At 37.5% G+C, this 13,473-nt stretch overlaps 1 protein-coding gene across 4 annotated transcripts in view; it reads right to left on the minus strand.

Moving 5' to 3' along the window:
• The window catches only part of dhfr (dihydrofolate reductase), a 65,872-nt gene that overhangs the window by 17,118 nt on the left and 35,281 nt on the right, over positions 1-13,473 (minus strand). Inside the window, exon 6 of one of the 4 annotated variants that reach the window (XM_049762438.2) lies at positions 1,229-12,414. The exons of 2 other annotated variants lie outside the window; for them this stretch is intronic. In XM_049762438.2, coding sequence (XP_049618395.1) covers positions 12,390-12,414 — 25 coding nt within the window. In that variant the 3' untranslated portion in view covers positions 1,229-12,389. One more of the 4 variants, XM_049762437.2, reaches the window with a different exon arrangement.

Here is a 13,473-nt window from a genome sequence, read left to right on the forward strand (position 1 = left end):
AGCCGCTTGGCAGCTATGACCTCAGAAAAGTGCTTCCTGTAGTTGCAGACCAGACCTCGGTTCTTTTCAGAAAGCACGGTCAAGCCAAATAGTCAAACGCTGACCAACTTTGAGAGTCAGTATTTTCTTCCATTTACAATTAGTTACCAGATTTCACTGCTTACAATGTTGCAGACAAACTGCAGAGATAAAATAAATTGACTAAATTGACTTTTCTAAATCAACTTCGCTTTACTGTACCATAAAACACATTCAGAAATATTGAGTCTAAACTGAAATTCATATTTGTTTGAAATTGTTCCACTGAAAAATGGCCAGGTCATTCTTGGAAACAAGATTTTTAATCTCAATGAGTTTTTTATCTGGTTAAATAAATGAAGGAAATTAATTTTTTCTACATAAAAATAATAATATGGAGTGTTTTAGAAGTATTGGCCGCATTGAATGTCAAAAACTATTATGAATATAAAATGCATGTGAGAAATTTTTAACGCTTGCAATCTCAAATATTATATGGAATGTTTAAAGCTGTTCAATGTGAGCACCATTGGCCACATGCAAAATGCCTGTTCTGGTTGAGTGAACGCCATAACTGGATGTTAAAAATAAGAAAATCATTGGCATTACAAAAAAATAGCTTTAAAATGGTAGCAGTTGTATCTTATTACCATTCTTAGTTCAGCAGATACGAGTACCGTAATTTCCGGACTATAAGCCGCGACTTTTTTCCAAAATTTTGGACCCTGCGCCTTATAGTCAGGTGCGGCATATATAAGATTTTTTTCGAGATTTTTGTGATGACTTGATCATTTTTACTCTTAACACTATTATATACAGTAAAAGCTACAAAACAAACTGACAAATAACTCGTTTTCAAATCAGACGAGTAAAAACTGGTCAAATATTTAAAAAAAAGCTATTATTAAAAGTGAAGACAATTTGTAATTCTAGTAATGACACGAATTTGATGCACAATTTGTCTTCGCGGGCCACATAGAATGATGTGGCGGGCCGTATCTGGCCCCCGGGCCTTGAGTTTGACAACTGTGCTCTAAACCCTTTCTCTTACTCTGCCATATCACTCAGAGATTACACAAAGCAGTGGCGCTGTTTGGACAATCTGCATTGTAATTGTACTAAGTTCATCTTGTTTTTCCTTTTTTTATCACTTCACTGGTTTCTTTTAAATCAAACAAGTTGTTTGATAACAACTTGTTTGATATAAAAGAAACCAGTGAAGTAATCTGCATTGTATTAAAACCCAATCAATCAGCATTTAAATTCAATTCTTCTGACATTTTGCTCACCAAAAACAAGTTGTAATGAATGTGAACTTTTAATGCATTTTATTCAGAAGGTTACTTTGAACCTTAAACGGCGGCGTGGCGTACTTATGGATTTTTACGGCCTCCGGCCTCCAGGGGCCGCTCTAGCAGGAAGCAAGACCGGGACAGGCGAAGAAGAGATAATGTGCCGAAGAAGACGCGCTAGTTTGTGTTTACATTTCGCGCATCACGCAATCAAGACGGACATTACTGAAAGGAAGCCTTTATACACAAACCGTCATCATGGGGGACAAAAGAAATGCATATGATGCCGCTTTTAAGCCAAAGACAGTCGATGTTGATGACATTATCTTGTGTCTACTCTGGAGCGTACTTATGGATTTCTACGGCCTCCGGTCTCCAGGGGGCGCTCTAGCAGGAAGTAAGAGCGAGACAGACGAAGAGATAATGCGCCGAAGAAGACGTGATCGTCTCGCGCATCACGCACACACCCGCATTCACACAAAGGCAGGAAGCTTTTATACACAAACCGTCATTATGGGGGATAAAAGAAATGCATATGATGCCGCTTTTAAGCAATACGTGTCGCTCGCTAGTTTAATATAATTTAGCGCTTCGTGCATGAATAAGATTACCATGAACAGAACCTCTTCACACTCGAAGAAATGCATAAAACCGACGACGAAAGAGAGACTGAGAAAGTGCGAAGGATATCTAACGCTATTCCAATCGGACACTAAGGAGGAAGACTTCGATAGTTTCAGTGCACAGGAGGAAGATGAAGACGACTCTTTTTTTACTGCGGCTTATGTAAGAAAAAAAAAGAAATATCCCTAAATTTTAGCTGGTGCGGCTTATAATCCGGTGCGCTTTATAGTCCGGCAATTACGGTACATGAAATGTGCCCAAGAATGGAACACCCCATATATTGCTGCTATACACAATATGAATGTAAGAAATACAAATAGTTAAAAAAAAAATCATTCGTTACACTGATGTTTGTTTGTTTGTTTGCTTTAATTAGGATCCCCATTAGCTCTGGCAATGCCAGCGCTACTCTTCCTGGGGTCCTTAAACCATTCTTCACATAGTCAAATACAACACAGTCACATTCATAACTTAACAAAACTAAAATAAAGATACATAGTTACACAACACACTAAACAAACAACACAGAGCTCCCTCAGTCAATTTACATAATACATTTGTTACTCATTCAATGTTTTTTTTTCTTTCTTTCACATACCATACACGCCTCAACAGCCCAATAGTGTATATACTTTACCATCATAATTTCCAGATCAATCTGGCCCAGAACAAATACAGACTTGACAACAACATTATAATTTACAAAGAACTGTTTCTGTTCTAAGATCAAAGTCAAAGTCAAAGTCAAAGTCAGCTTTATTGTCAATTTCTCCACATGCCAAAGACACACAAAGAAACCGAAATTTCGTTCCCCCCTATCCCACGGTGACAAGACATGGCTCACAACAGACAAACAAGTAAACAAGTATAACAAAAGCGTGCTGAATAAATAATGAATAAATAACACAACAATCAATAAATAAATAAATAAATAAATAAATAAATAAATAAATAGGAGGAGCAGAAAAAAAAGGAGCAAGTGCGCGTACAGCAGACATTCCCGAAAATAGCGCAACAGTGCCGCACGCTACGCAGAAGGGGGTAGCGAGTTCAGGGCCCTAACAGCCTGGAGAAAGAAGCTGTTGGTGAGTCTGGTGGTGCGGGAGCGCAGGCTCCTGTACCTCTTCCCAGAGGGCAGAAGGTCAAACAAAGAGTGAGCCGGGTGACTCACATCAAGATGTTATACACTTATACTTATCCATTACGTTTCCATAGCTATTAGATACTCTTTAATTTACTTTTTAAACCTGATTTTACTATTTTCTTGTTATACTTTGTGGTAATTTGTTCCATTGATTCATCGCTCTATAGGTTACCATTTGTTTAATTGCATTTGTTTTCGCTGTTGGTAGTGTAAACTTACCTCTCATAGCATGTCTAGTTTCATGGCTATGTCTATCGGAACTATAATATAACTTATTGTATGTGATTGATGGCTTTTTTGTTATTAGAATGTTTTTAAAGAAAACCATTCGTGAATAAAGTAATCTATTCTTAACCAATAGCAAGCCCAAATGATCATGCATAACTATTATGTTTGTTGCAGGGCTGTTCTTGCTGCTCTGTTTTGCACAATTTGTAATTTTTTTATGTTTTCTTGTGATGTGTTAGACCATACAATTGGACAATACTCTAAAACAGACAAAGCCAAAGACTGTACCACTATCCTAGCTAACCTTAATGACATAAAAGCTGCACATCTTACAAAAGAAACAGCCCATTTTTGATACCATCATATCAATATGTTTAGTCCACAACAGTTTATTATCTAACACAACACCAAGTAGTTTTGTTTCTTGTACTTGTTTCACACCTACGTTATTGTGTGAAGGCGATGGCCTTCACACATATGTTATTCTACACCATTCTCTATTATTGTGTGAAGGCGATGGCCTTCACACATATGTTAATATACTCCATTCACTTTATTGTGTGAAGGCGATTGCCTTCACACATATGTTATTCTACTCCATTCACTTTATTGTCTGAAGGTGAAGGCCTTCACACATATGTTATTCTACACCATTCTCTATTATTATTGTGTGAAGGCGATGGCCTTCACACATATGTTATTCTACACCATTCTCTATTATTATTATTATTATTGTGTGAAGGCAATGGCCTTCACACATATGTTATTCTACACCATTCTCTATTATTGTGTGAAGGTGATGGCCTTCACACATGTTATTCCACACCATTCTCTATTATTATTGTGTGAAGACGATGGCCTTTACACATTAGTTATTCTACACCATTCTCTATTATTGTGTGAAAGCGATGGCCTTCACACGTTATTCTACACCATTCTCTATTATTGTATGAAGGCGATGGCCTTCACACATATGTTATTCTACACCATTCTATATTATAGGAATTCACTGGGGAGCCAAGGGGGCGCTAGTCTGAAAAAGATTGGGAACCACTGTTCTACACCATTCTCTATTATTGTGTGAAGGCGATGGCCTTCACACATATGTTATTCTACACCATTCTCTATTATTGTGTGAAGGCGATGGCCTTCACACATATGTTATTCTACACCACATATGTCAGAGTTACGGCCCGCGGGCCAGATCCGGCCCGCAAATTGATTATCTATGGCCCCCTGGATGATATTGAATTACTATTAGAACCGGCCCGTAGGCCACAGCCGCCCGCTGGTGTTTTGCACGCACCAACACTACATTTCCCACAATGCAACGGCAGCCCGCGATGTCCCTGCAGCTCGCACAAGCGGCTTCATTATTCATCAGAAGTCAGAGCAGAGTTCAACTTTCTGATACCCCCCTCCTCAAAAATGGCTAAACGTAAGGTGGACGCTGAGAACAGGGGGTTTCAGGCCAGGTGGGAGGCAGAGTACATGTTTACGGAGGTAAGAGGCAAACCTGTGTGTCTTCTGTGTGGAGAAAATGCGGCTGTAATGAAATAATTAAATTTAAGAAGGCACTATCAAACGTCTAAGAAACACACAGACCAAGACAAGAATATGGAATATGAACAAAAGCTACAGAAGGTGGAAGAATTAAAACGAGGCCTTAAGTCCAGACAGGCTATGTTCACGTATGCTAAATCACAAAGTGAGGCTGCTGCCAAGGCTAGCTTTATTGTGGCAAAAGAGATCGCCAAATCAGCCCGGCCCTTTCCAGAAGGAGAGTTGATCAAAAACGGGTTTTGAGCCTCAGAGCCTAACCCCGAACATTGATGAACTTGTACAAACAATGAGACACCTCTAAGTATCAGGCTCAGCCTCAGACAAGTGAGCATCACAGAACAGTAACGTATTTTCCGTTTTTTAATTCGGTTACATTTTTACATTTGTTTCTACAAGACGTGATTTTTCTTTGAAGAAAGTATTGATTTGTCTGTGTGCCGTACATTTTTGAATTTTATTTATTTATATTTATTTTTCAGTTGAATGGACCAAGGGAAAATTGCAGATAAGAGCCATGAGAAAGAATACAACTCATTTGATTATTTTTTTATTTTACGATTTGAAAGCAATGATCGGTAGATCATAGAGCAGCACAATAATACATTTTCAGTTTATAATGCATGCACTTTTACTTATGCATTTATGTTGATATTAAGAAACACATTTTGTTTTTAAAACAATTGAATTTTTTGCTGTTTGGCTGTTGAAAATGTTTTCCCTTGAAGTTACTGACAGAGCCATAACAAAATATTGCCATATTCATTTAATCATTAAATAATGTACACTGTGTTTGGTCTTAGTTCAAAAGGCTATGTGCAATCATTCCGATATATTTTAATAAACATTGAACCAGTCCGGCCCTCGGCTTGTAGCAAATTTGTTTTTTTGGCCCTCGGTGTGTTTGACTTTGACATCCCTGTTCTACACCATTCTCTATTATTATTATTGTGTGAAGGCTATGGCCTTCACACATATGTTATTCTACACCATTCTCTATTATTGTGTGAAGGCGATGGCCTTCACACATATGTTATTCTACACCATTCTCTATTATTATTGTGTGAAGGCGATGGCCTTCACACATATGTTATTCTACACCATTCTCTATTATTATTATTCTTCTATTTTATTCCCGCCACTTTTTTGTCCCGCTTCTTCTTCCACATAATTCATCCGATTCACTCCGTTCCACTTTTGACGTATTCCAAATATTCACGAGATGAGTGCTTCCATTTTTCTCGTTCCGAAATTTTTCCGATTTCGCAAAATTCGCGAATTTACGACAATTTTTTCCCCATTCATTCTTAATGGCAGATTCGACATTTCACATTTATGTCTTTCCACTTTTAAATTCACGTCATTCAGCACATTCAAACCACATTCGGAATGATTCTCGACATTCCCAAAATTGCCAAATTCAAAAATTTCACATTTTCACGTTAACAATTTTGACAAAATTTCACAAAATTTCGTTTTTCACCTCTAATTTCTACATTTTTTGACCAATTCAACCCATTCCAACTTTCAACTGTTCATCTTTTGCCTGCCTATTCCACAACTTCTCGCCTACCAAAAATTCCAAATTTGAAATTCAACCAAATTCTCCAAAATTTCGTTTTTCTATTCTAACTTCTACGTTTTTCAACCGATTCTACCCATTCCAACTTTTAACTGTTCATCTTTTGCCTACCTATTTCACAACTTCCCATTTACCTTAAGTTCCAAATTTGAAATTCAACCAAATTTTTCAAAATTTCGTTTTTCTACTCTAATTTCTACATTTTTCAACCGATTCTACCCATTCCAACTTTCAACTGCTCATCTTTTGCCTACCTATTCCACAACTTCCCACTTACCAAAAATTCCAAATTTTCAAATTTGGAATTCAACCAAATTCTCAAAATTTCATTTTTCTACTCTAATTTCTACATTTTTCAACCGATTCTAACCATTCCAACTTTCAACTGTTCATCTTTTGCCTACCTATTCCACAACTTCCCATTTATCTTAAGTTCCAAATTTGAAATTCAACCAAATTTTTCAAAATTTCGTTTTTCTACTCTAATTTCTACATTTTTTAACCGATTCTACCCATTTTAACTTTCAACTGCTCATCTTTTGCCTACCTATTCCACAACTTCCTACTTACCAAAAATTCCAAATTTGAAATTCAACCAAATTCTCCAAAATTTCGTTTTTCTACTTTAATTTCTACATGTTTCAATCGATTCAACCCATTCCAACTTTCAACTGTTCATCTTTTTTTCTACCTATTCCACAACTTCCCACATCCAAAAAATTCCAAAATTTCAAATTCAACCAAATTCTCCAAAATTTCGTTTTTCTACTCTAATTTCTACATTTTTCAACCGATTCAACCCATTCCAACTTTCAACTCTTCATCTCTTACCTACCGATTCTACAACTTCCCACTTACCAAAAATTCCAAATTTGAAATTCAACCAAATTCTCCAAAATTTCGGTTTTCTACTCTCATTTCTACATTTCTCTACCGATTCATCCCATTCCAACTTTCAAGTTTTCATCTTTTGCCTACCTATTCCATAACTTCCCTTTACAAAAAAATCCAAATTTTCCAATTTGAAATTCAACCAAATTCTCCAAAAATGTGTTTTTCTACTCTATTTTCTACATTTTTCAACTGATTCAACCCATTCCAACTTTCAACTCATCTTTTTCCTACCTATTCCCCAAATTCCCACTTACCATAAATTCCACATTTTCAGATTTGAAATTCAACCAAACCCTCCAAAATTCCGAAATTCCACAAAATTCTGCAAAATTCCGTTTTTCACCTCTTTTCTACATTTCTCAAGTAATTTAACTCGTTTCAACATCATTCACAAGCATTCCCCAAGACGTTATTCATAGTCTTCGCCTTCACACGCAATTTCTCCAGAAATGGCATTTTCTAGTTTATTATGAGATTTAGTTCAGGCTGTTGTTTTTAAGGTATGGGTTGAGCCAAATATTACCCAATTTGTTTTTAAGACATTAAGAACCAGCTTGTTTTTACTAATCCACTCCACCATCGATTGTAATTCATACTTTAACTACATATTTAACTCTGAACATTTAGTTGATGACAATCATACAGTAGAATCATCAGCATGCATCGATATTGAGGCTTTGTTTAACACCAGTGGTAAGTCATTTGTAAAGATAGTATACAATAAAGGTCCCAAACTCCCTTGAGGCACTCCACAGCTGATTTCCCTCTCATCAGAATAACTACCATTGAAATACACTTGTGCATGTGCATGTGAGAAACCATAACATTCCAAATTTAATTAATAATTCATGATGAATAATATCAAAAGCCGCTGTGAAATCTAATAAAACTACTCCAACTAATTTCCTTTCTTCTATATTCATCAACCAATTATCTATCATTTGAGTTAGGGCCGTAGCTGTGGAGTACCCTGCTCTATATGCATGTTGATATTCTGTGTTTAAATCATTCAAAGGAAAATAACATTTGATTTGATCACAAACAACAGTTTCCATGATTTTGCTCAACACAGGGAGCAAATTTATGGGGCGACTATTTGGTCCAGAAAATGACTGTTTTGCATTCTTTGGCAGTGGTGTTATTTTTGCTTTTTTTCCATTCTTGTGGACACAACTTTTTTATTAAGCTTTGATTAATAATATGACAAATAACCGGGGCAATCAAATCTGTCACCATTTTCAGCAGTCTACCGTCTAATCCAGTGGTCCCCAAACCCCGGTCCGCCGACCGGTACCAAGCCACACATAATTGTATTAATTTATTTATTTTTTATTGACGATCAATTAATTCAGGTCAAGACGCTCGTCCCGGTCACGTCACATGTTTACCCAGTCGAGCCCGCAAAGCTAGCAAAAATTAGTAAAAACTTATTTTGAAAAAAAAAAAAGGCAATTCTTTCCCAATTACATCCATCGGGTCAGGTCAAGACGCTCGTTTCAGTCACGTGACGTCACCTTAGTCGAGCCCGCGAAGCAAGCAAATATGAGCAAGAAACAGATGTTTGGAAAGCTTCTTCGGAAAGGGAAAAAAACCTAATGAGGAGACAGAAGAAGAGGTTCTAAGAATCGGAAAGCTGCATTTAAAAGAGTCCTACTTAAAATATGGATTTATCGCTACAGGTGACTGACGCGCAAACCAAGCCCACTCTGCATAATGTGTGGCGACAGGCTAGCTAACGAGGCAATGAAGCCTTCAAAACTGCTTCGGCACATGGAGACCAAGCCTCCTGCATTACAAGACAAACCTAAACCACTTCGGGTGTCATTGTCTCCGATTACGCCTAGATCAGTGGTTCTTAAACTGAGTTCGATCGAACCCCAGGGGTTCGGTGAGTCGGCTTGAGGGGTTCGGCAGAGCTGGTATGTCATCACCCCCCCGCGATTGGCCGAACACACCTGAATGTCGTGTAAATTCGCGATAACGCATATCTGAACTGGTCTTGCAAAGGCAACAGCAGAAGTCACACTGATTTGCTGGTATGTCATTACCCCCCCCCAAAGAGGGGTTCGGTGAATGCGCATATGAAACTGATGGGGTTCGGTACCCCCCCTCCCCCTAAAGAGGGGTTTGGTGAATGCACATATGAAACTGATGGGGTTCGGTACCTCCAAAAAGGTTAAGAACCACTGGCCTAGATGATAAGGTTTAGTGCTCCCACTAATTCAACGTAATGGTGAGTTTTATTTTTATGTCGTTTATACTTGTTTTTATGCCAGTCGTATCATTTTAGTTCATCATATTTATATATTTATCATAAATGTATTATTTGTTTATATAAATGTATTATTTATTGATATAAAGGCAGGTCCGCGAAAATATTTCTGACACGTAACTGGTCCGTGGCGCAAAAAAGTTTGGGGACCACTAGTCTAATCCATCCATACCTGGTGGCTTATCTTTACAATTTAACAATTTTTTTCCATATAACTAACATTTACAGTATCAAAATTAAATGTACAATTTTTACCCAACATGATTTTTTCCTTTATTAATGAATATGATGATTCATTATCCATTTGTTTAAAGTTGTTTCTTAAATCATTTATTTTTTTAATGAAGTAATTATTCAAATGGTTCGTTTAGAAAGAAAAATACCTTGCGTCTCCAAGAATGATGTAGTTCTTTGACTCCTTCCCATGAGATTGTTGAGTGTACTCCATATTTTCTTGCTGTCATTCTTTATTTAATCTATCCTTTCTTCATAACACAATTTCTTTTTCTTTTTATTTAATTTGCTCACAAAATTCCTTAATTTACAGTACACTTGCCAGTCTGATTTAATTTTAGATGCATTTGCTGTTTGTTTAGCTTGATTTCGTTCCAACATGTATTCTTTTAACTCATTATCAAGCCATAGTGTACTGATACTTCTGACGGTAAACTTCTTCATTGGCGCATGTTTTTCGACCACTTTCATGAAAACATCATTGAACTTCATCAGCGCTGATTTTGGATTGGTATCCATTCAAACGTGTCCAGCAGAGGCCACTCACCTCCTCTCTAAATTTAAGCTGATCAAAATTCTTGTATGATCTTTTCAGAATTACCTTAGCACCCGGCTTTGGCATTTTTGTTTTTCTAGCAAGAGCCACTACATTGTGGTCACTGCAACCAACAGTTACTGATACAACTTTTGAACATAATTCAGCTACATTTGTAAAAATATGATCACTAAAAGTTGATGTTTGCGTCCCATCACTTTTCAGCGTTATTCTAGTTGGTTTATTACTACCTGTGTGAGTCCACACACACTTGCCATAGCCTGAAGCTTATTTCTCATTGGGCACATCCCCTGCCAATCTATGTTCAAATCCCTCAGGAAATACATTTCTACACCTAAGTTGCATGCTTTTTCTAACATTTCACATACATTTTCAAAATATGAAATATTAGCGCTCGGTGGTCTATAGTAGCATCCTACTAACACGGGTTTTAGATGAGGTAACTGTATTTGTATCCATAACGCTTCTACTTCTAACGGCATTAAATAATTTCTGATTTTCATAGGCAGGTGATCCTGTATATAAAAAGCAACTCCTCCTCCAAAGGCATCTCTATCTCTTCTAAATATGTTATATCCTTGTGTTGTCAATGCTGAATCATCAAATGTCGAATCTAAATGTGTTTTGGATATTGTTTCTATCTTGTTTATAACTGCATATATTTATATGGGCTATATTCAATAATTTTTTGGGCAATTTAGCATGCCCCACCTTTATGTAATTGATGAGTACCGTATTTTTCGGACTAAAAGTCGCTCCGGAATATACGTCGCATCAGCCATAAAATGCACAATAAAGTGAAAAAAAACATATATAAGTCGCTCCGGAGTATAAGTCGCATTTTGGGGGAAATTTATTTGACAAAATCCAACACCAAGAACAGACATGAATGAGCAACAACAGGCTAAACAATATGCTAACGTGACAAACACAAACGAGAAGCTGAGAACGGGCCTGATGTAACAATAACAGTTATTCAAATAACTAGAACATAAATAACACCTTTATCAAACCATCTGTGTCACTCCAAATCATTAAAGCCATCGATCGAGTTGGTCCTCCTTTATGTAAACAAGTCCGACGTCAGCGGCACATTGCAGTTCAAATTTTACTACAGGCCCATATAACAATATATAAACTATGTATGAAATAATAATATAAACAGCAATTTTATCGAGCCATCCGTGCCACTCCAAATCAATAAATCCATCAGAAGCTTCGTCTTCACTTGGAAAAAAAAAAAACCCCACAGCTATTGATGCCGGAAAGACTACATGCGCCGCGGACGTCAGACTAGATATATCAAATAAATGTAATATACACAACAATTTTAACGAACCATCCGTGTCACTCCAAATCATTAAATCCACCGGAATATTCATCCTCTGTGTCAAAAAAAAACAAGAAAAAAAACAGCTGTCGATTCCGGACCTCCGTGCGCCGCTGACGTAAGCCTCGTTGTCAGTTAGCGGCTCCAATTATTCCACAGATCTACGTATGTAACTATATTGTAGCGTTACCAAAGTACTAGGCAAGACGTTTTTTTAACCGGCTCTTTATTTCACAAATCGAGCTCAACATGGGAGCCAACACACACAAGCGCCCTGGATCGCTCTTTCTTGAAATTGTCCACAGAAGGGGGGCGGGGGTAGCAGTATTTTTGGCCAAGTTCAATTGTCTCTTCCATTGTTTTACAGTTCCAGGGTAAGGTGGATGGGACGGAGGTAAGGGTGGTGGTCTCTGACCGATGTTTGCAGATGAACAGAGGATAAGGGGGATTAAGTTGGGCACAGAAGGGGGAGGGGGTAGCACTCACAAACACCGACACTCAGTGTTAGATGGGCTTGATCACAGTGTGGAAATATTTCTCCGCGCTCTCGTAATCCTTGAAGTATTTCTTTTCTTCTTTGTAGGTGACAACGAGAGTGGCTGGATGAATTATTCCATTCCTGATGTTCTGATCTCGTAGTTTCTTCCTTATATCCTTAAACTGGGCTTTCTGCTTGGCAACTGCAGTTGTCAGATCAGAGAATATCCTTATTTTCATGTCCTCAAACGCAATTTCTCCTTCTTCTTTTGCCAATTTTACAATGGCTTCTGGTGACAACTGTGTCTGCAATCTGACAATCATTGCTCTATTTCCAGATGGATTGGCTGGGCCAACTCTATGGGCTACTTCCATCACCGGCTTATTTCAAAGTTTCTCCTTAAAGATGGTTTTGAAACGTTGTGCCACATATTCAGTTGGGTTGCCCTTTTCCACATTCTGTCTCAGTCCAAACACTCGCACATTATATTCACGATTATGTGCTTCCAACTTTTCAGCCTTTTCTTCAAGTTTCTCCACTTTATCTTTAGCTTCTCATTCTCTCTTTGAAGTTGCTCCTGTGAGGTCTCAAAGCGCTGCAATGCGCTCCTCAGCGTGAGTGAGCCTTTTGTTACATTGCTTCACTTCTGCTTTCACTGCTGAAATTTGTGGCTGGATGGCATTAATTGCAGCAGTAATTTCCTCCCGTATGATCGCTCTCATAGTAATCTGCATTTCACTTTGTGTTTCGCTGAAACTATTTTCTGATGTTGCCATTGTTACCTGCGGGCACTGATTAGTCACAGGTGCGTCCTCAGATGCACAAGACCAGTCCATCGGATTGTCATTCTTTTTATTCTTCCTTCCTTTTGTCATAGTGCTACTTCAAGTCACTTTAGTTGCTATACTATTCCATTTTCTATTCCATCTTTTCTCACATCAAAATTGTTTCTATACCAAGAATTAGTATTAGTAAAATGTCTGTGGAGTTCCGCTTTTCGTGCCTCACCTGCCACAACCGGACATGTTCTTAGTATTGTATTTTATTTACTGTTTAATAAAATGAACAGTATTTTATTTACTGTTTAATAAAGACCTTTGTTTCAGGTTCTTGGGATTAACCTGCAAGAAATAATGCTCTCCAAAATTAGAAACTTGCTTCAAATGAAGTCATTGATTTGCAAAACTGCCCTGCAACGAAAAATAATGTTTTAAGCCTTGTGTTGGAATTTATCACAACTGAAAAATGAAGTGACCAACCA

The sequence above is a fragment of the Syngnathus scovelli genome, chromosome 3 (genome assembly GCF_024217435.2).
Source record: "Syngnathus scovelli strain Florida chromosome 3, RoL_Ssco_1.2, whole genome shotgun sequence".
NCBI classification, from domain to species: domain Eukaryota; kingdom Metazoa; phylum Chordata; class Actinopteri; order Syngnathiformes; family Syngnathidae; genus Syngnathus; species Syngnathus scovelli.